Genomic DNA, 24,034 nt, shown 5'->3' with positions numbered 1-24,034 from the left:
AAGTATGATTTATTTAAGTTCACGTGATGATGCTTTTCTGGCAGGAAACTGACCACTCACTCTACCACACCAAGGTCCATAAAGAAAATCAGTGATTTTAGCTCAAGGGGGACACAGGACCTGTCAGGGTTTGAAATGCTTACCAATGTGTTAAAGCTTCACCTCATGCACTTCCAGACATTTTAATTTCAAGACCTCTTCAGGATGACAGGATGAAATACTCGTCTGCAGTATCGTCAAAGTCTTACCTTCACACTTCTCCAGAATCTGAACCGTCTCTCCGACCTCCAGAGCCAAACCCTGAGTCACCGAACCTCGGAAGCAGCAGATCACTGAGGAGACAAAGACAAAGAGAGGAAACAGGTGAGATCCATCCATCACTTCTGCTTCACTTCTTCAGGGTCGAGCTGGAGTGAGTCCCAGAAAACACGAGGACGGATCAGCAGCTGATCACAGAGCTAACACTCACGTTCACACCTGCACTTCACTTTTTATTTCACAAATAACAAAGAGAGCAACTTTTCATTTATTTTTGTTTTATTATTCTTTATTTTTCCCAGAAAGTTAAAAAAATATAAAACTATAAGTATACATTTAGCAATTAATTATATAGATATATATTATCACGATATTAAGTCACAATACGATATATTATCACGATGTTTAACTCACGATACGATACATTATCACGATATTTAAGTCACAATACGATATATTATCACGATATTTAAGTCACAATACGATATATTATCACGATGTTTAACTCACAATACGATACATTATCACGATATTTAAGTAACAATACGATATATTATCACGATATTTAAGTCACAATACGATATATTATCACGATGTTTAACTCACGATACGATACACGATACGATACATTATCACGATATTTAAGTCACAATACGATATATTATCACAATATTTAAGTCACAATACGATATATTATCACAATATTTAAGTCACAATACAATATATTATCACGATAGTCATGATATATAGTTATAAAGAAAAAGTGATTTAGCCCTCTACCACCACCCTCTACAGTACATTTGTTTTATTGAATAAACAAGAAAAACCATAATAATCCTGTTGACTTAAGTCATGATATTTAAGTCATGATGCGATATATCGACACGATATTTAACAATATTTAAATCAAGACACAATATTTAAATCAAGAAACAATATATTGTCACGATACGATATTATCACAATGTTTAAGTCACAATTAATGACATTAACATGTCAATAAAACACATTTTAAATATTAGGCCTTGATTTTGACTTCTTAATGTTTTCTCACTGAGTGAAAGAAGAACATTGTTTACAAAATGCAACAAAGTGTAGATTTAGTTTAAAGTTTCATGCTGTTTTTCCATAAACTCTAACTTTATGATCTAAATCAGCCGTTTGTTTATTTTTATATGAAATATGGATGTAAAGAGCAAAGATCTTTGGCCTGAAGGCAAATCAGCACTTTTGACTCCGGTTGAACTGAGGCTGCGACTCTTTGTGAACATGAAATGAGACGTGACGCCATGTGAGCAGCTGTTTCCTCTGAAGCTAACGTCCTGAGGTCACGCTTCATTTTTCGTCTGTCTGTCTGTCTGTCTGTCTGTCTGTCTGTCTGAGCCTGGGGCTGCTGGTGTTAGCACGTCCAGATTATGTTACGAGATAAAAGATGAATGTTTCTAAGAATCACGACGACATGACGAGTTTGAGTCGCAGCGAATGTCGTGGCGGGAAAACAAAAACGCGTGGGTTCAGATTAAACGGTTCAGGATTAACAATCCAGACTACAGGCTGTTTATGACCATGAACGCATGAAAGGCTTAACGATGAAAATGAACAACCCTGATCCGGGCGACTATTGTGCGTGCTATTTTTAGAACCACATCGTCCAGATTAAGTTTAATCCCAGTAAAACTCAGTATAGACCTGCGCCTTCCTGTGGTTAATCCCTTGAAAGATGTGAATGTGTTCATAAACTGGTGGAGCAGCCTTGCAGCGTTTGAATATTTCAGTATTTGAAAGCTGTTTCAAATAAGTTATAAGATTACATTTAAATATTGATTTCACTCAAGTCAAACAAAGAAATTTCAGTTTTGTTTGTTTTCTTTTTTTGTCTCATGACACAGAAGAGCTGTGCACAGCGCCCCCCTGTGTCCAGAACATACCTAACAATTTAGCTTCAATCAGTCTATGAGATCTGAAGAACATGTTCACGTCTTTATCTCACTGTGAGACAGAGTTTTACAAATAAAAACTCAAGTTTGTAAACCGCTCGCTCCCACACCAAACCCCATAGAGAAAATCTGTGATTTTAACATCACACAGAAGTTGTTGATCAACTGCTGCCTCCATCACTAACTTCAAATGTGTTATTTTGACAGTGTTTGAAATCCTTTGTTCAGAATGACCTCAGTGACACAAAGTGACGACACGAGGCAGCAGTAGACCAGCAGCCCCTGTTTCCCCTTGAACCTAAAACACTGAATGGACTTTGGTGTGGGAGAGAGAGTGGTTTAAAAACTTCAGTTTCCTGTTGGGAAAACCTTTTTGTTAAATAAAGACAGCAGAGGATCAGGGTCAAAGGTTAATAGTCTGATAAATGACTCACATCTGTTTGGACAAATGCAAACAGACGTTTGACACACATTTAAGAGCTGTGAATTATTCAGGCAGGACTGTGTGTGTGTGTGTGTGTGTGTGTGTGTGTGTGTGTGTGTGCGTGTGTGTGTGTGTGTGTGTGTGTGTGTGTAGTGTGCGTGTGTGTGTGTGTGTGTGTGTAAACACTGACACGAGGAGATCTGAGCAGCAGCTCTCAGACAGTGTTCATCAGACACAAGTAAACGCAAGGACATTGGCCATCTTTGTGGTTTTAAAGGACTAATTAACTTAACTAAACTTAACTTAACTTAAAGGGCTTACCTAACATGATATACACCTGCTCATGTCTACATAATAACATAAAACACTTTTTTAACTTCAACTTTACCTCACTGTTCGAAAGACTTTTGTGACCACTTCACTGTCCCACAGATTTATTTTGAAAATCCAGGGGTTTGTTTCACTGTGGATTTCATTTTGAAAACTACAGACTTGCGTTTTAGTTTGTATGAACAGAAACTAAGTCTTTAACTTTGTTATATATTTAACCCAGGGATTGTGATTAAATGTGGACAGACATGAAAACTACGGGGTTGCGATTTAGTGTGGATGGACTGAAAGTCTGACTTTTATATTGAAATCTACAGGTTTGAGATTTAGTGTGGATGGACTGAAAGTCTGACCTCTATTTTGAAAACTAAAGGGTTGAGATTTAGTGTGGATGGACTGAAAGTTTGACCTTTATTTTGAAATCTAAAGGTTTGACATTTAGTGTGGATGGACTAAAAGTCTGACCTTTATTTTGAAATCTACGGGTTTGAGATTTAGTGTGGATGGACTGAAAGTCTGACCTCTATTTTGAAATCTATGGGTTTGAGATTTAGTGTGGATGGACTGAAAGTCTGACTTCTATTTTGAAAACTACAGGGTTGAGATTTAGTGTGGATGGACTGAAAGTCTGACCTTTATTTAGAAATCTAAAGGTTTGAGATTTAGTGTGGATGGACTAAAAGTCTGACCTCTATTTTGAAAACTACAGGGTTGAGATTTAGTGTGGATGGACTGAAAGTCTGACCTTTATTTTGAAATCTAAAGGTTTGAGATTTAATGTGGATGGACTGAAAGTCTGACCTCTATTTTGAAAACTACAGGGTTGAGATTTAGTGTGGATGGACTAAAAGTCTGACCTTTATTTTGAAATCTACAGGTTTGAGATTTAGTGTGGATGGACTGAAAGTCTGACCTCTATTTTGAAAACTACATGGTTGAGATTTAGTGTGGATGGACTGAAAGTCTGATCTTTATTTTGAAATCTAAAGGTTTGAAATTTAGTATAGATGGACTAAAAGTCTGACCTTTATTTTGAAATCTACGGGGTTGAGATTAAGTGTGGATGGACTGAAAGTCAGACTGTTATTTAGAAAACTGTAGAGGTGTGTTGTGATTCAAATTCCTTCAAGTTACAGCTATAACTCTCCATTCATGTTCGCTCTTCCTCAGCAGATCGTTTTTTATTCAGATTTAAACCGCCGTTGTTGTCGTCAGGGACACCAGGACTCCTCTCTCTCTTCGTGTTTAGCATGTGAGCAGCAGAGAGACACAGATCTGGACATGACACAGTGAGACATGCGTCCCATCTGTCTCCTGTGCTCTTCTTCTCAGCTGGACGTGGGTTGGCTGTGGCGACCCGGACACCACTGCCGCTTTACCACCACGGCGGCCTCATTCTGCTCGATGACGCTGACGAGGGCGAGGTTTCCCTCAATCGCTCGCCTTCGTCTCATCTCTTTATTCAGTTTATGGACTTCAGTTACTTCAGTTACTGTTCTCCAGGATGGAGAACAGTAAAACACACACACACACACACACACACACACAACCTCTGCAGATAAACAAAGAAATAAAGTGTTGTCGTTGGTTTGATTCTTTTTTACGGCAAAAAGTTCACATTACGAGAAGTGAAAGAAAGAAAGAAAGAAAGGAAGAAAGGATGAAGAGATGGAGGGAAAAACAGAAAACACAGACGTTCTGAGAGGAGGAAGGAAACTGAAGGAGGATGGAGGGATGAAGAGGACTGAGCAATGAAATCTGATACACAGTGACAATATCACTGGGAATTACAGGCCGGAGGGATGAGAGGGTGAGAGGGTGAGAGGGGTGAGTGCATTCATGAGGAATGATGTGTCACGTAGCGAGGGGGGGGGCGGGGGCAGGATTAGAGCGGGAAGAAGGAAGAGAATCTGACGACTGCAGAGATATCAGGTTAAAGATGCACACGATTGAACTGGGATGGAATGACTCAGTAAATAAGATAATAACAGAGGACGGTCAGATGAATTATTCCTGACATACTGAGAGACAGCGCCCCCTAGGCCCAGACCCAGCAGGAACACCAGGATTTAACGAAACACTCAACCAAGCTAAAGTCAACGATGTCTTTTTCTGACAGAACTAAAGTTTGTAAACCACAGAAAATCAGCGATTTTGCCTCACAGGGACACAGGAGCTGCTGGTCCTCTGCTGCCTCGTGTGGCCACTTTGCGTCACTGAGGTAAATATGAACAAAGGATTTCAAACACTGAAGTGTCAAAATAAGACGTTTGAGCTCAGTGATGGAGGCAGCAGTGGATCAACAACTCCTCTGTGCTGTGATGTTAAAATCACTGATTTTCTCTGTGGGGTTTGGTGTGGGAGGGTGTGAATGAAGAAACCGTGGGTTGCGGCTGTCTAACAGCAAACGTCTTCGTCTTCAGAAGTACGCCGTCTCGCACATTAACCTGTCCAGACCTCCAGAGACTAAACACCAGGATTTTTCCACCAGTGAGTCAAACCGTCTTCAAACTCAACGCAAACAAGTCTGCAGATCCTGAATATACCTGCTAATGTTAGCGTGAAAGAGGTTTTAAAGACTCGAGGGGGGAAAACAGAAGAAGCAGAAAATAACATTTTTTTGTGCAGAGAAGCATTAAAGCTCTTGGACAAGGTCATGTATGCTTTTATCTCTCTCTTTCTGTCTCACTCTCTCTCTCTGTCTCTCTCTCCGGCTAAAGACGACAGCTGCTCTGAGGCAAAACCACCAAACCGAGGCCTCAGTGAGGACAGAGGACTGAGGAGAGAGATTTAAGGACTGAGGAGAGAGATTTAAGGACTGAGGAGGACAGAAGAGGAGGAGGAGGAGGAGGAGGAGGAAGAGGGTTTGACTGGTGGAGCAGAAGGCTGTGGAGTAATGGAGGGAAGTGATGTGTGCGACGAGAGAATAAAACGTACATTAAAGCGGAACTACAGCAGGAGTTTTACCCTAACCTTTAACCTTTAGAACACAGAGCATTTAGGCCGATCTGTTCCATTACTATGTTAAAACATGTGTTACGTTAGGAAGAGAATCTGGCATAAAGATCTCGGTTGTGGCGCCCCCTAGAGGAAAAAGAATTTGCTGATTTCTAGTCGGGCTGTGATTATACAGATCGCGTACATTGGCGTGTCCCACATCCGCAGCACTACAGCGCCCCTCACAGGCCTGGCAGAGCCACTGCGACACCACAGTGTGATGATTAACATCAGTTTCAAGTGTAAAGATCTCAGTGGTGTGGACAGACGGGAAATGAAAGTTGTACTTTCTAAATTCTGGGGTTGCGTTTCAGTGTGGATGGACTGAAAGTCAGACTTTTACTTTGAAATATTAAAGACACACAAACACAAAGTCTCTGAAACAACCACAGAAACGTCCTCCTCATGTCCTCCCAGCAGCCACTGCAAATGTCCCTCTCTACTCGCAGCAACAATGAGAGACGTTCAGCCAAAGACAGCTTCCCACTAAAATGCCAAACATGTCCCGAGGCTGAAGACATTTTTTTTGTACGCTAATGGAGCCGCGACTGAACCTCGGCAGCCAAGTGAAACCTCCCATTACACAGATTACATCGAGCTCAGTCTTCCACGAAGGACGTTACGAGAATCAAACTGACCGAGTGGATCATCTGTAAAAAGAAGGATCTCTGTGACTGCAACAAAGGTCAAAGTGTCAGAATCCCGAAAATCATGACAACAACACAACAGAGCTTCACGAGGACGATAAACCAGGTTCTAGCTACGAGGGATGGTTGAAGTTTTACGAGGTTTCTGAGACATAATCAGTGTCCATTACTCACACGTCATCTTTTAATCCAGATTACGCTGGTCAGTAAGTACGTTAGTAATGTACTTAGAACATTGGCTAATGGCTATGTTACTGGCTGTAATTGCACCTGAAATGAAGCAGGAAGTTTGGTGCATTCCATTTCCATTGGAAGTCGGAACTGGGAGTAGTGTCAGAAGTTGGGAAAAAAAACATGGACGCAAGCGTCTCTTGGGCTAGCCACTGTTAGCAACAGCTGTGGATAACAACTCTCTACACCAGTGGGATTGTGACTTGGGGTGGATGTACCGAAAGTTAGATGTTTATTTTGAAAACTACGGGGCTAGATTAAGGGTGGATGGACTGAAAGTCAGACCTTTATTTTGAAAACTATGGGGTTGCGATTTAGTGTGGATGGACTGAAAGTCTGACTTTTAATTAGAAAACTGTGGAATTGTGTTTTAGCTTCCTGCTCCAGACTCTGGTGTTCCCTCACATCCAAACTGGTCAAAACACGTTACAGCGTGAGTTTGTAATAAGCAGCAGAAGTTATTTCAGCGACACAGCGAGTCTCCGTGTGGCCTCACGCGAAGAACAGGTTGGGTTTTTATTACGACCTGACAAATGATTCCTGGAACACGACAAGTGTAAATCAGTGATATATAAATAAATCACGGCCGTGAGGAAAAGGAAAAGCAGAGGCACCAATAAATAGTGGGCTAACGGGTGCTGGGCTAAAAGGTAGAGGCATTAAGAAATCAATGGCAGTCTTCAAACACGGCTCACAGAGCCGGAGGGAAAGGGCGAGGGATTTATTTCATATCAGACGTCTGTGCAGATTCAGCGAGAGCAGAAAACACCACTGAGACACTTGAAACTGATGTTAATCAGCACACTGTGGTGTCGCAGTGGCTCTGCCAGGCCTGTGAGGGGCGCTGTAGTGCTGCGGATGTGGGACATGCCAATGTACGCGATCTGTATAATCACAGACCGACTAGAAATCAGCAAATTCTTTTTCCTCTAGGGGGCGCCACAACAGAGATCTTTATGCCAGATTAACGTAACACATTTATCTGAGCTTGGGATGAGCACGAGTGTCCAGATAACAATGAGAGATTAGAAATTTAGAAATGAGCCGAATATTCTTATGATGTATTAAAACTAAAAATCTAATCTGTCAATGGTTTTAAGCAAATTTTGCTTCTGGCAAGAGGGCGCCACACGGAAAACTCCCTTATCTGGGTTTGGGATCAGATTTGTGACCAGTTTTTGGACTGGGTTTGGGACCAGGTTAGGGACCGTGTTAAGGACCATGTTTGGGACTGGGTTTTGGACCAGGTTTGGGACCGGGTTATGGACCAGCACAAGGTGTCCACATGGGTCAGTTTCAATGAATGATGAGGATTCAGTATCTTGCTCAGGGGAACCTCAGCCCTCGACCTGGCAGGGACTTGAACTGGCAACCATTCCGTCACGAGTCAAGTTCTTTCCATATCAGATATTATCGAGCTTATCCCGAGCCATCATTTTTTTGCCTGTTTTTCCAGAATAACTTTCAATATCTGGCCATTCTTTACAAATGTGAAGGGAAAACAAAATGTAGTTGTACTCAAACACCACATTTTGTGTTGTGTTAAATATGAAATGTGAACAGTGTAACACTATATTTAAAATTTAAGTTTTTGTCTCAATGTCCAAAAAAACGCACCAAAAAAATGGAAGCTTATGTCCAGGCGTTTTTCCAACTCTTCTCAACTTCCCTCTGGAGTGAAATTACCGTAATAACCAAATGTTGGCTTTGATGTGCAACTGCTCAGCTTTCAGAAACCGCTCAGAAACCAGCACAAACTGACGCATAGTTACGATAATGCAAACGTGACGCTCGGTGTTACGGCGTTAAAACATGGACAAAACGACAAACCTGGTCCAAATTCATGAGAGTTGAGTTCATCACAAGCACAGTCGCTGTTCTTTTCCACTCTGTCACTTCTTCACCGCTGTGACCTCCGGACCAGTGACGGTGGGTTTTTGAGCGACTCAGCACTCTGAATAAAACATGTGATGTGGGGATCAAACCCTCGGAAGGACAACGTGACACGTACAAGACCTTCACCAAACCTCTCTCTGTCTCTCAGGTCGTCATCATCACAGGAAACTGTTTTCAAACGTCCACAGACTCAGGTCCGGTGGTGAAATCAATACGAACGCATAAGAGAGAGGAAATGAAACGATCTTGACCTCTGACCTTTGTGTAAAAGCAGGCTCTAAATCCACTGAGATCAATAAGGAAGTCATATTATCGTTCAGAGGAAGTGTCTTCAGGTTCATTTGCCCTCTAACGTCTTTGCCTCCCGGACGCCGACGCCGCTGCATCTGCTGAAACTCTCTAAATAGGTTTTCCTTCCTCATTATCTGGTTATTTTAAAGTCTTCCTGTAATTTTTGTGTTGTTAAGTGAACGTTAACAGACAGAAGAAAATCAATATCAACAACCACTTGAGAGGGAAGGAGGTGGGAGGGGCTAATCCTCTGTGTTTAGATACAGGCAGTTACAACACACGGCGTCTTTGCTTTCAGGAAACCCGCGTTTGTGTCGCTTTGGAAACCCCACTAACTCTCCTGAACCAAACATCATTGAGAAAATGGGTGATTTAAGGTCACACACGCACAGTAGCTGCGGATCCTCCGCCGCCTCCATCGGTAAATTAAAACGCGTCATTCTGTGACTTCGGCGTCTGAGATTCTCGTTCAGATTCACGTCAGCGACAGAGATTTAGAGACGGAGGCAAAAGCAGAAGTGAAACATCTCCAGTGCTTTGTGCTAAAATCGTTCAGTCAGGAGGAGGACGAGGCCGCAGCTGATGTGTTTCTGACAAAAGACGCATTAGCAGGGATTATTGGGATTAACGAGGGAAAATTCTGATGGACGGGAATTCAACCCCCCAACCACACACACGCGCACACAGCTTCCACTACATTTACTGTAAATCCATTAATTTAACCAGTTAATGACCAACATCTCGACTTTGAGAGGACAAAATATTATGTTCATTTAAGGACATAAGAGACTGTAAGACATCTGCAGATGTCCCCAAAAAAAATATATATATATACAGAATGATGTAAGAAGTGATGAGTCAGGTTCTAATCTCAATCCAGCCATTACTGGAATTAACAATGGTGCAGGGACAGAGACTTCAGATGAAGAGAGGACAGAAGGTGAGGGAGGACATTTAAATGAAATGAGGGAGAAAGATGCAGGCGAGAAGTGTGTGTGTGTGTGTGTGTGTGTGTGTGTGTGTGTGTGTGTGTGTGACAGAGAGAGTCCCCCCTCGAGGCGACTGTTAAACTGACGTAATCAGATCAACTTACTGACCTGGATAATCTCTGCTCGACTAGAAAATACGAGCGCACACGTTTACAAACTGGCCCTTTAAATCACAGACACAGTGAATGGAAAATGGATTCTGAGAGAGTCGCAGCTGCAGCGGCGTGAACGAGGACGACTGTGTCTCAGAGAGTCCTTAGACTACGTCAGGACATTTAGACTATGTGAGGACATTTAGACTACGTGAGGACATTTAGACTACGTGAGGACATTTCGACTACGTAAGGACATTTAGACTATGTGAGGACATTTCGACTACATAAGGACATTTCGACTTTAAGGACTATTTATACAGGTGAAGACTTGGTTTAATTGTGATGTTCAGAACCAGGGACTGTCTTGTCTTCAAGTGTCCTCAATAAAAATGCTGTTCAAGCACAAGTGTGTGTGTGCAGATCCTGAGACAGCGTCACGTGTTACCACAATACCACTAATGTGTCATGGCACATGGACGGACACACATGCACGCACGCACGCACACGCACACGCACACACACACACACACCACTCCAGATCATTATAATGTAGGGCAGGCAGATCAACCAGATGTTGGTTGGTAGTTCTTAGCGTGTGTGTGTGTGTGTGTGTGTGTGTGTGTACGTGTCAGAGACAGATGCATCTACTGTATGTCCACCCATGCTGAAGTAAGTAAGCGTGTGTACTCTGTGTGTGTGTATTTGTATTATTTAGCATCATTAGCACGTGTCCTGGTGTCTCTGCTGTGACCAGGCTTTGTGCTCAGTGTCCTCTGTCCTCGTTGTCCTCTGTGATCCAGCATTAAAGTGACCTGATGTCCAGATGGTCCACTTTTCTGTCCCTGCTCTGAAAGTAGAGCAGTGGACTAAGCTTCTATTATACAGGCTTAAAACACACTAATCACACAGCAGCAGTACTCTTACTACTAGTGTTAGTACTACTGTTACTACTACTGTTACTATTTCTTCCTTTATTCAGTTTCATTAAAAGTTTCACCTGAGTCATAATTCTGTCTCCTGGTAAAAAAGGATGACTCAAAATCAGGGGCTCTTATTTTGAAGGCCAGGGTTTAGTGTATGAAGAAAAAAAACCTCTACTACTTCACTACAATTTGACTAAATTAAAGGTTTAAGGCCAAACGTTATTAGCTCCAAACGCTGTTAGCCACACATCATTACATTTTCAAGCTGATGTTGCGAAGTCACGGCTAGCGACCTGGACCAAGATAGATTTAAGCTAGCAACACATTAGCTCTACAAGCTATGTCAGCAAAGTCAGAGCTGGTTATCAGGAGACATTATTAGCATTCCAAGTTAGCAATGGTTGCTACATCAGAAATTAGTTTTCTGGTGAGGATTCAACACTTTCATTTTGACAGTGTGTGAGGATGCGAGTGTGTGAGGACGGGAACGTGTGAGGAGGCGAGTGTGTGAGGACGCAAGTGTGTGAGGACGCAAGTCTGTGAGCGTGAGTGTGAGTGTGTGTGAGGGCGTGAGACTGTGTGAGGACGTGTGAGGTCTATGTGAGCCATGCGTGTGATTGTGTGAGTGTGATGAGTGTGAACGTTTGTGTCCGCCGTTGTGTGTTGTGATGTTAATCGTTGAAGTGTGTGTGTGAAGCGCTCGCTGAGCGTGTGAGGACGTGAGCGTGTGAGGACGTGAGTGTGTGAGGACGTTTGCTCCTGGCAGCTCCTTCTGTTCGAGTCGCTCATCAGTTACCAGACTAACGAGCGTCGCTGCAGGTCAGAGAGAAGAAACACGAGGAAACACCAAGGTCACATCTTTCACTGTGTGTGAGTGTGTGTGCGTGCATGTGACACCATGGCCTGGCTTCACTGTGACAGTTTATCACACGTTATATTTGTTACAAGTCATTTTAATAACATTTTATAAATGTTAACTATCTGTTCAAATCTGCATTTTTCTTCTTCCATTGATTTCTAATAAAGAAAAAAAAGTTTCTATATTTACTCTGTGTGACCTTTGTGAACGCTCAGAGAGTCACACAGAGTTCACCAGTTGTTTAATTTGTCTTCAGAGAGAGACGTGTTTTTCCTCCTCTGTCTTCACTCCTTGCATTATATAGTTTCTGCTTTACCCGAACCATCACTGGAGTTGCTGTTGCCTAGCAACAGAGTTATCACGACTTTACCTTTTTGAAAAGAAACAAGAATGTTAAGTTAAAAAACTTCATCATGTCATAATCACATAATCATCTGAGGACACCGATGTTAAACGTCCTTACATAGACGTTCATAGAAATATGACTACGAGCCCATTAGCTGATGTAGAGTAATTTAGCTTAGCTTGTAACGCTAATAATGTCTCCTGATAACGACCTTTGACTTTACTGACTTAGCTTGTAACACTAATAATGTGTTGCTAGCTTAAATCTTGGATCAGGTAACCAGCTCTGACGTAGTACCCATTGCTAACTTAGCTTTTAGAGCTAATTATGTGTTGCTAGCTTAAAGCATGGTCCAGGTCACAAGCTCTAACTTGCCAGCCTTTGAGAACTTAGCTTGTAACGCTAATAATGTGTTGCTAGCTTAAAGCTTGGTCAAGGGCGCTATCCCTGACTTAGCAACCTCAGCTTGAAAATGTAATAATGTGTGGCTAACATTAGCTCGACTTTGTCCTGACCATTAGCTCTTAATTCACTAATGCTTTGCCTTTTAACTGTAATTTAGTAAAACTGTAGTGAAGTAGTCAATGTTTTTTTTCTTCATACACACTTAATCCTGGCCTTCAAAATAAGAGCCTCTGACTTTGCCTTTTTACCTTAACTCTTGCCAATAAAACATAGCTCATAAAATAAGTTTTTCTAACATTTATATATATGTTGTTTTGTTTTAGCAGTTGTTCCACAGCTGTCTGAAAACATTAGTGTCAACAGGAAGTCGCCACAAAACAAATCTGCCTTCTGCTGCAGATCCATTAACATTTAAACACACATGTGCACTAAAATCTCCAAGCACTGTGGTTATGATGTAAGTCTCACACACTCACACACACTCACACACAGGCCTAATCAGGTCAATGGAAACGTCCATCAACTGGAATTAGATGGAGGGTGAGGACGGGGGAGTGTGGGTGAGGAGGAACGTGTGCTGAGGTCAGAGAGCGAGGAAAAGACGGCAGCGTGCACGAAAGTGGCGGCAACGGCCAGAGAGAGGGAGAAGAGCGGGGGGAGGATGGAGGAGGCGGGGTTAAAATGGAGTATGTGAAGTAACGTGAAAACATGACGAAGACGATGATAAAAGATTTAAAGTGTAGATGAATAATTTATGTTAATTTATGTTAAATTAACCCAGACTCTCAGGCTGCAGTGACATCAACACAGCAGTAACTCACACACATGTTTTTAATTTGTTTGCTCATCAGTAATCTGTACTAATCCAACACTTGTTAGCTAGACTTTGTTCTGACCACCAGATTTAACTTCACTAACTCAGCAATTAGAGCTAATAATGTGTTGCTAATGTTAACTGGACTTTGTCCTGACCACTAGCTAATAATGTGCTGCTAATGTTAGCAGACCTTATCCTGACCACTAGCTAATAATGTGCTGCTAATGTTAGCTAGACTTTATCCTGACCACTAGCTAATGTTAGCTAGACTTTGCCTTGACCACTAGCTACTAATGTGTTGCTAATCAGAATCAGAATACTTTTATTATCCCGAAGGAAATTGTTTTGTTACACCAAATCAGACTAATATTAACTGGACCTTGTCCTGACCACTGGCTTTAACTTTACCAACTAAACAATTCAGCTAATTATGCGTTGCTAATATTGGCTAGACTTTGTCCTGACCACTAGCTATTAACGTGTCGCTAGTGTTAGCTAGACTTTGTCCTGACCACTAGCTAATATGTTGCTAATGTTAGACTTGAGGACTACTGGTCCTGACGAGGTAACAAATACAAAACTCACTCTCACAAAAATATAAAATATACGGAGCTGAATTAAAACCAAAATCCAGAGAAAAGTAAAAAAAAAAAAAACAGCAGAAAAAGATTAAAAAAGAGAAGCCAAACAAAACCACAACAATGTTTCTGTTGAGTTCATCAGCTAAGTCTGCTCACTGAATTAATGAAATTATTTTCCCTGGAATTTTGTTTTAATATTTTTCTGCAAAAAAAAGTCTTTGTTTGTGTTTTTTTTGGCTGTTTGTCTTAATGAAAACAAAATTAGGAAATATTTTAATATTTTTCTAATCAATTAAATCTATGTTATTATCAATTAGACAATTATTTAAGAAATTGTTTTTGCTGTTTTTGTTTTTCAGGATAGTTTTTTATCAATCAAATCATTTTCTGTGGATTATTTTGGACTGTTTTACAAAATCAATTAGATATTTTTGCAAATTCTTTTAAATCATAATTATTTACTTATTAACAATTTGCTCCATTTTTAAGAGTCAACTTATCTTTAAATCTGGAAAAACTGTAATTATATTATAATTAAATTAGGAAAAGAAAAAAAATCATTCAGAAAAAAACAAGGCCAAAACTATTTTCAGCAAAATTATTTCATTAATTCAGAAAAACAGCCACATTAGATTTTTTTTTATGTAAAACACCCACAAAGAGAGGGCAGAAGGGGGCGGAGTCAATGAAGATGAGTTTTTCCTCTGCAGTGAACGAGGAGGCGAGAAATTCTTAACAAGTTGTTTTTCTCACCTTGAACTCGAGCCTCATTAAAACACAACACTCTGTGTGTGTGTGTGTGTGTGTGTGTGTGTGTGTGTGTGTGTGTGTGTGTGTGTGTGTGTGTGTGAGTAAATGTGTTGAACATGAGTCACAGTAGAAAAAAAAGCTGCTGAGTGAAACATATCGTACAGTGGGTGTCAGGTCAGAGGTCATCTGTTCAGTCTTGGTGTTTTAAATATCAACAAATGACCTGCATTTATTTATTTATTATATTTAAAAAAATGCTTTTTTTCTTCTTCTTCCATTTTTTAATATTTTATTTTTCCTCAATTGTGTTGTAAAAATGTTATAAAAACTCACATAGAAAGTTTTTTTAGATTCAGACGTTGCTTCATCGTTACAACTGGCCTTTAGCCTTTAGATGCTTGCAAGCTAGATAAATAGACAGATGCTAGCTACCGTGCAAGATAGATATATGCTAAGTGAGAGAGCGTAGCCGCTACTGCTAACTTTGACCAAACATAACTTAAATTACTGACCCAGGCTTTAAATTTGAATGTAAATGTGAATATTAATGAGTGGTTTTTAAACTGAAATAATTATTTGTACAGGTTAGAAACAGTATGTGTGTGTGTGTGTGTGTGTGAGAGAGAGAGAGACTGTATGGAAGCTGAGGATTTGGACCGTTGTTATGGCGATGGTGAAACCAGTCTTGCCAAGGTTGTGCACGGAAACCGAGCTGTCACCATAACGACGACGGAACTCTCCTCTAGAACGCTGTTGTGTGGAAGACTCACTCTCTCTCTCTCTCTCTCTCACTCACACACAGCACTGTCATATCCACACTAGAAGGTTTTCCACAAATTGAAACCTCACGATCGTCACTTTCTTCCAAACTTCCACTGATGTGAAGGACGAGAGAGACACACACACACACACACACACACACAAAACTATTTCTCATGGATCATGGATTAATAGGGAAAAGACAAATTTCTGCTCATGAAACAATGAGGAAAGTTTTTAGGTAGAAAATAAAGTTTTCCTTTTCTCTTTTTCTGAGAGAATTCAGATGTTTGAAGCTTTATGAAAGAAAATCAACACGTTATTGATTATTTCCTCATCAGTGAAAGACGACGTTTTTTTTCCTCCAATGATTGAAATCAAGCTTCTTAAAAGTGAATATTCTCTGGTTTTCTTTGCTCGGTATAAACAAAGAAAACCATTCAAACTTTGCAAGCATAAAAACTCTTAAAACACTGGCAAAAATGCGATACTGTCATAGTGCTCGCACCCGTGCATTGCTCAAGGGCTCTATAGTGCCCCCTGAGGTGAAACGTGAATGGAGCACGCCAAGATTAAGTTGCACCGAATTTCATGAAACTTGGTGGGAAGATGTCAAAGCCCAAGACAAACAAGAAAGTCCATTGGGACCATGGCCTCAACTCAACAGGAAGTCGGCCGTTTTGAAATTGGCGTCCATCTTGGCAATTTGCGCACTTCGTAAAATGAACAAACTCGTCCAAGCGTGTCTATCGCACGGAGCGTAAAACAAATACAACTATGTGTTCTGCAAAACCTTTCAAAAGGGCATGGCCACAGAAACCATCGGAGGTTTGGTGAATTTCCGCCCATTCACCACGAAACAGGAAGTGCCCAATAACGTTGTCGTACATTGACCGATCGCCTCGAAACTTTGTAGATGATACAAGAGACCGACACCAACAAACGTGACCCAGCGTGATGTCGGTCATTTAGAATTTAGCCGCCATTTGGCCACGAAACTGACAGTGAGGTCAGGGAACAGCTTATTCTACTACACTCTGTATGTACATAACACTACAGCTGATGGACTTTAATTTCATCAAATACTGCATCCCTTGGTTAATAACGTCATTTTCTGTGTCAGGAGCGTCGCGTCTGTGTTCGGCGCCAACAGCAGCAGCAGCGACTGATGTGCGAGGAGATTGTGTGTCGTCAGATTAAAGCCGCGGTGGTGACAGCAGGACGGTGACAGTCAGATTAAAGACTCCGACTCTAAAGAGAATGTGAGAGCAGAGCGAACAAGGGGCAGATTTTCCCCACAGGCCCGATATCAAAGCTTCAGTGTGAGTTTGTGTGTGTGTGTGTGGACTGAGCTCAGTCGACACGAGCCAACACTGAAGAAACAGGCTCTGATTTACTGTAACGTGACGTCACATGACAACACACGTACGCGATCACATGATATACCGGGATATTCAGATTTTTAGCCACTTAACAGAAGACTTGCATTCATAAACCTACGTCCGATTAAGTCTACGACATCTTTAAGTACATGTTCACGTCTTTATCTCACAAGTTTGGTAGCCACTCACTCTCCCTGCACCAAACCCCATAGAGAAAATGAGTGATTTTAGCTCGCGGGACACAGGAGCTGCTGGTCTGCTGCTGCCTCGTGTGGTCACTTTGTGTCACTGACATGAATCTGAACAAAAGAATTTCAAATGCAGAACTTTGCAAAATAAGACATTTAAATTTACTGATGGAGGCAGCAGTGGATCAACAACTCCTGTGTGCTGTGATGTTAAAATCACTCATTTTCTCTATGAGGTTTGGTGCAGGGAGAGTGAGCAGTTTATAAACTTTTCCTGTTGGAAAAGTGTGTCTAACAGTGAGATTTTATTATTTTAGTATTATTGTAATCAACTGCCACATTACAGTGCCCCCAGTGGCATCATAAATACTGTATGTTTGTACATTCTTCCATATCAAAAACAAACTTTTATATGTTTACTTTTTCATGTTGAAAAAAAAATGACTTCTTTCTTCATGTGACCCCGCCCCCTGCAGGTCAGTTTGAGACGTCCTGAGAAACAGTCAATTAAAGACGTTTCTCCATCACTGGAGCTTTTTGTCCCTGGATGAATAATTCATGTTCACATCCGTGTTGTTAGCGTGTGCTCTGTGGCGTGTTTGCACACACGTGCAAACGTTAATGTGGCCCAGTTAAAGCTGCTCGGTGAACCCAAGCGTCAGAACCATCGCAATGATTCTTGTTTTTTCTTCTTTTTCCTCTTAAAGTCCCAGTTTGTTCACAGGACGATGAATAATTAATGTGCAGAAAGATTTTGTTGACGTTAGCCTTTAGGGTAAGTGGAGGAGCTGCAACCAGGGCCGGCCCAAACCTTGGCGGCGACCTGCAGGACAGTTAGCCCGTGTTAGCTTTGTGCTAGCGCCCACAGATTATGCCGGGTTTTTTTTGCCATTAGATAAAAATATCACTGTTACATGATAACAACAGTTGACTTCAGTAACCGGTTACTGAACAACCCGAGTGGTTTGTCTCAACAATCCAATCATATCGAGAAAAAAAATTATATATATATATATATATATATATACACACATGCATATACATATATATATATATATATATATATATAAATATATATATATATATATACATACATATATACACACATGCATATATATACATACATTTATATATATATATATATGCTGCATTCATCTTGCCATCAATTTTGGACAAGTTTCCTGTGCCTTTGTAGCTCACACATCACTAAACATCAGTGATCCACCTCCGTGTTTGACAGTAGGAATGGTGTTCCTTTCATCATAGGCCTTGTTGACTCCTCTCCAAATGTAATGTTTATGGTTGTGGCCAAAAAGTTCAATTTTGGTCTCATCACTCCAAATTACTTTGTTCCAGAAGTTTTGAGGCTTGTCTCTGTGCTGTTTGGCGTAATGTAAGCGGGATACTTTGTGACATTTGCGCAGAAATGGCTTTCTTCTGGTGACTTTCAGCTGAAGTTATTTGTGGATTTTTCTTTGCATCTCGAACAATTTTCCCGGCAGTTGTGGCTGAAATCTTTGCTGGTCTACCTGTTTGGTTTCAACAGAATCCCTCATTTTCCACTTCTTAATCAGCGTTTGAACACTGCTGATTGGCATTCTCAATTCCTTGGATATCTTTCTATACCCCTTTTCTGTTTTATGTCGTTCAATTACCTTTTCTCGCAGATCCTTTGACAATTCCTTTGCTTTCCCCATGACTAAGAATCCAGAAACATGGATGAAAGATGCAATGGTCTGTCAGAAGCCCAGAAACTCACTGACCTTTTATACACACACACACTAATTACAAACAAACAGGTCACAGGAAAGGATGGGAACCTTGATTAGCCATTCAAACCTGTTTGTGTCAACTTTTGTGCATGTTATCAGGTCAAAGTCACTGGGGTATGTAAACTTTTGATCAGGGTCATTTGGGTACTTTCTTTTGTTTATTTTGATTTTAAAAAAGTAAACACAGTTGTTTGCCAATAAATAGCTTCGCACAACCATTAACCATGAGTGGAAGAAAGGTTTTTGTGTTATCATTCATATTCTCTGAAGAAATCATAAATTCTCCCAGGGTATGTAAACTTATGAGCACAACTGTGTGTGTGTGTGTGTATATATATATATATATATATATATATATATATACATATATATATATATATATATATATATATATATATATATACACATACATATATATATGTGTGTGTGTGTGTGTGTATATATGTCAAGAAAAAAAAAGAATAAACAAGATTTTCTGATAATAAACACGTGTAACTGGTTTTCAATAAGTAAATCAAATAAAGTTTTAGTGACTTAGCCACATTTATCATGTTTCTGAGGGCAAAAATGTTTACATTTTGAGCCACTGGATCCAACTTAACCTGCTTATCAATGTTAAATTTAAATTGGCCAGCAAATCTCAGATCCAAATGAAACTCTCTTGTTGAGTGTGTGATCCTGGACACACGTACCAAATTTCGTTCAAATCGGTTGAGTTTTGACAGCGATATTACTTGTTATTTTTACAGTTTTGCCCGTTGTAAGAGAGTGGGAATTCTTGAAGGTTTGATGGTGTTTTGTGACGTCACCAGTGGGTGGATTCTTACCAAACTTGGATTGGAACATACTGAGGTGATCACCTACATGTCACAAAAAAATTCAGACTGATCCGTAATAATCTTTTTTTTTTTTTAACAGATGGACCAATTTACAGAAAATGTCACAGCAAAGAAAACTGATGAAAAATCGGCCAATGTTGATTGTGCAGTGACAGACTTTGCAACGTCCCCCACCCCACCCCCCTCTGACATAAGAGGCTTAGAGGACGGAGGACGACTCGTTCGGCGTGGAGCTGCAGAGAGAAGCAGCTCGGAGCTTCAGGGCCTGTTTGATACGTTCTAATTAACGGCGGTAATTTCATTTTAACGGCTGAATTACAGCAGAGCCTGAACTGAAGCTGTGACACGCTGAAGGTTTTCAGTGAGGAGGAGGAAGAGGAGGAGGAAGAGGAGGAGGAAATGAGAGTAATAGTGTAAAATACAACAATGCAAACCCCTGATGGAAAAAAGAGGCTGAAATTAGTAAAGAGAATCTGTTTGATTGCTAACTTTAAAGGTTTGATGAAAAGGCCGAGATCTCACCCTGAGGAGGGAGGGTGATGGAGGGGGAGGGGCTGCGAGGATTTGCCGTCAGTCTCCACGGGTGATGTGGATATTTCTCGCACTGAAGATTTGTCCCGGCCTTCACTCGTTACCCGGTGCGAGAGTCACGAGAGACCAAAGCGCCGAGATTACGACGATTCCTCAGAGACGTCGCTGCTCGAGTGAAAAGCTTCAGGGCGGGAAAACTTAGAAAGACTAAACATGTCTCTGTCGTCTCCAAGGACAATATTTTCACACACACACACACACACACACACACACACAGGGCTGATTGACAGAGTCTTACACACAGGTGACTGACTGCTCTCCGCGCTCACACACACACTTTTCCAAGCGAAAACCAACATCTCCCCCACACCAAAGCCCATTGACAAAAACAGCGATTTTATCACAGAGAGACACAGGAGCTGTTGATCCACTGCTGCCTCCATCACTACGTTCAAATGTGCTATTTTGCCACTTCGGCGTTTGAAATCCTCTGTTCCGATTCACCGCAGTGGCACAAAGTGACCACGCGAGGCAGCGGTAGACCAGCAGCTCCTGTGTCCCCGGGAGCTGAAATCACTGATTTTCTCTATGGACTTTGGTGTGGGGAGCTATATTTGCGATCGATAACTTTCTCACGTCAAACATTTTAAGCCACTGGATCCAGAAGAACTTTGTGGATCTGTATAGAACTTTACCTGTTTATAGATGTTACGGTCTTACATAAACATGACCTGATCCTGATCTGTTAAAGATGAGACATGAAGACATCACATCTGAACTCATTCAATGGGACTTTTCCTTGTTAAATTTAAAATGCCGCAGATGTGGATGAAACGTGCTCTGCTGGTAGAGTGTGTGATCCTGCACGCACACACTAAATCCTGTTCAAATCAGATGCGCTTTGACAGAGATATTATTTGTTATTTTTACAGTTTTGCCTGTTATAAGAGAGTGGGATTTCTTGAACGTTTAAATGTGTTTTGCGACGTCATCGGTGGGTGGATTCTTACCAAACTTGAATGGGAACATACTGAGGTGATCACATACATGTCACAAACAATTCAGACTGATTCATATTTTTTTTTTAAATGATAGACAGGAAGTTGCTTAACAGCAGGACAGATTTACAGATAAACTCACAGCGATGGAAGCGGAGGTGAATCACATTTATATTTCCATCCATTAACAGGTGCGTTTCGTCTTCCTCTGAGTGTGTGTGTGTGTGTGAGAACTGGGCTGGGCTGTGCAGTCAGCCCCTTCTGTGGAGCCACAAAGCTGCATTCATGGGACTGAATGGCTGTTTTTCTATAACTGGGCACCAGTCATCCCAGCTCCATTAAACAGCCTCTGAGTGTCCACTCCCCCCCGCGTTAGTATGCAACGCTTCATCCGCCAACGACAACAACAACGACAACGACAACAACAACACAAACAGCTGAATGGACGTGAGACGCCACTGTCCCACTCCTCGCCCGTTTCCACGTGTTTCTCTTTAAAAAACAAACTACTCAGGACTTTCTGTCATTTGCTTTTCTGCCGAGTCATCACTTCACTCTGATCATTCTCTGTCACTGTAAAGACAAACTGCACGCTCCATTTGTTTATTTATTTCTTTTCCTTTCCATTACGCTGTGACCTGATGTGTGACGAATGCCGTCTCGCTGAGTCGCACACAGATGTTTTCCCCCGTCAGCGTTTTTTAAATTCACAATTTACAATCTCACATTTTGTCGTATTAGATGAGAACACCAGTTGTGTGTGTGTGTCGAGGAACGACACCGTAAACACCACCACAGTTGGGAATTGTTGACTCAGCATTCCCAATTAACTAAGGCATGTCTGGAAACACCACAAAAAAGTTAGGAATTGCTGAGTCAGCGTTCAAAATTAAACCACACTCAAAAACCCCCACATAATATTTGAAAAACTATGACTCAGCATTCCCAATTAAATAAGCCACACACTAATGCCTCCGCAAAACCATTGGAATTGCTGACTCAGCGTTTCTGCTTAACTAAGCCTCAACCTCAAACCACAACAAAAAAAATCTTTGGAAATTGCTGACGCAGAAATTCGCAATTAACTAAGCCACACCGTGAAACACCACAAATGTGTTTGAAAAATGATGACTCACCGTTTCCACTTATCTGAGCCACACTTTTATGCCTCCACGAAAAGAATTTGGAATCGCTGACTCTGTGTTTCTACTCACTAAGCCACACCCCCAAACACCACAAGTCTTTGGGAAAACGATGACTCAGCATTCATAATGAACTACGGAACACCAATGAACAGAACCACAAACACAGTTAGGGATTGCTGAGTCAGCGTTGATGATGCTCCTGTGGACATAAAGACGTTGTTGTTGCCGTTACTCAGACGGCCACACGGGGGCGACACAAGTCCTGCACTGTAGCTTTAAAAAGTCTGAATTAAGAGCAGCAGCAAAGTTTCAGAGGAACCATGAGTCAAATGAAAACGGATGTGATGGACAGAGCACATTAAAGGGACAGTTCAGTTTTTAACTGAACCACACGATGGACAAACTTAATATCAGAACATGAACTTCTGAAAATTCTCGTAGTTTGGACCCAAAATCTGAGCCAAGAACCTGACAAAGACCCTGCATGGACGAACCTTAAACACAATTCTAATGTTAATCCTGAACTTCTGCCTCATTAGGACCAGGTTTCGGTCTCCATGAGAACTCCTGGTCCTGACAAGATCAGTGTTTATGAAATAAAAACATCTTAAAGAGGCGACAAATACGAGAACACACATCAGCATCATCAGTGATGTACTCACCCACTCCGATCTTCTCGTCTTCCGTCGGCGTCCACATAATTATTCCCGGTGATTCCCGGTAAATCCCGGTGACTCCCGGTGCACGCAGATCTTAATCCCAACTCCAGTGCAGTAAACTCGCTCAGCTGCAGTGAACCTTCATGAGGAATCTGATGATGATGATGATGGTGATGATGAAGATCCACGCAGACACAGCAGGGAAAGTTACTTCAGTTTCCTCAGCGTCGTCTTCTCCTTGTTTTTCACCGAATCACACGCGTCACATCCACGCAGGTTTGCGCAGTGTGTGAGTGTCCATGTGCCCGGGGTGGGGAGACGCCGCTGTGAGGACGCGGAGCATCGGCTCGAGTTCGTGGTGGAGACGGTGCAGTGATTAGGCGGAAAAACAAGAAAACAAACAAATAATTAAACAAACATCCGCTTTAACCACGGAGCGACGCCACACCGCGGGCGCGCGCACAATCCACGTCCATCCTGGAGCACGACTGTGTTCTGTGACACACACAGTCAATGCGCCACCTCCTGGTCAGTCCTCGCTCTCCTGCAGAAGAAACAACGCTGTCCCGATCCAGAGCGCGCGCGTGTCGTTGCCGCGGACCGGGTGTCACGCGCGTGCGCGAGAGTATCTGTCTTTTTCCTATTTAAAATTTCTTTCAGGCTATTTTGTCTCCACGTGTTTGTAACATTATGTCAATAAAGTGTGTTAATGTTCAGACTCTTGTTGAATTAATTTATGAATAAATATCTGGTTTATGATTCAAAAACAGTATAATTAAAAAAACAATAAAATAATGAAATGATAAAACTACTGGAGCTTTTTTAAAAATAAATCACAGGTCACAGTGACGTCACTTTGAGATTAACCTAAGAAAAAAACTTGGTTATTGTTCCCTCACATAAATTATATAAAAAGTGATACGAAATAAATAAATATCAGCTGTGTTCTTAACGTCTGTGGCTCAGTGTGGGTACAGTGACGTCA

The 24,034-nt window shown here is 41.4% G+C and overlaps 1 protein-coding gene across 1 annotated transcript in view; it reads right to left on the bottom strand.

Annotated features, from left to right (window-relative positions):
• The window catches only part of LOC122767913 (dedicator of cytokinesis protein 3-like), an 86,520-nt gene extending 63,161 nt beyond the window's left edge, over positions 1-23,359 (bottom strand). Inside the window, exons 1-2 of the mRNA XM_044023484.1 lie at positions 23,053-23,359; positions 249-332 (exon numbers count right to left, since the gene is read on the bottom strand). Of these exons, the coding sequence (XP_043879419.1) occupies positions 249-332; positions 23,053-23,089 (121 nt within the window). The 5' untranslated portion in view covers positions 23,090-23,359. The remainder of the gene's footprint in view (positions 1-248; positions 333-23,052) is intronic.
• Positions 23,360-24,034: the final 675 nt, after the last annotated feature.

This window comes from Solea senegalensis, linkage group LG4, assembly GCF_019176455.1.
Source record: "Solea senegalensis isolate Sse05_10M linkage group LG4, IFAPA_SoseM_1, whole genome shotgun sequence".
Lineage (NCBI taxonomy): Eukaryota > Metazoa > Chordata > Actinopteri > Pleuronectiformes > Soleidae > Solea > Solea senegalensis.
The sequence above is the reverse complement of the archived record's forward strand: the minus strand, read 5'-3'. Positions and strand labels throughout refer to the sequence as shown.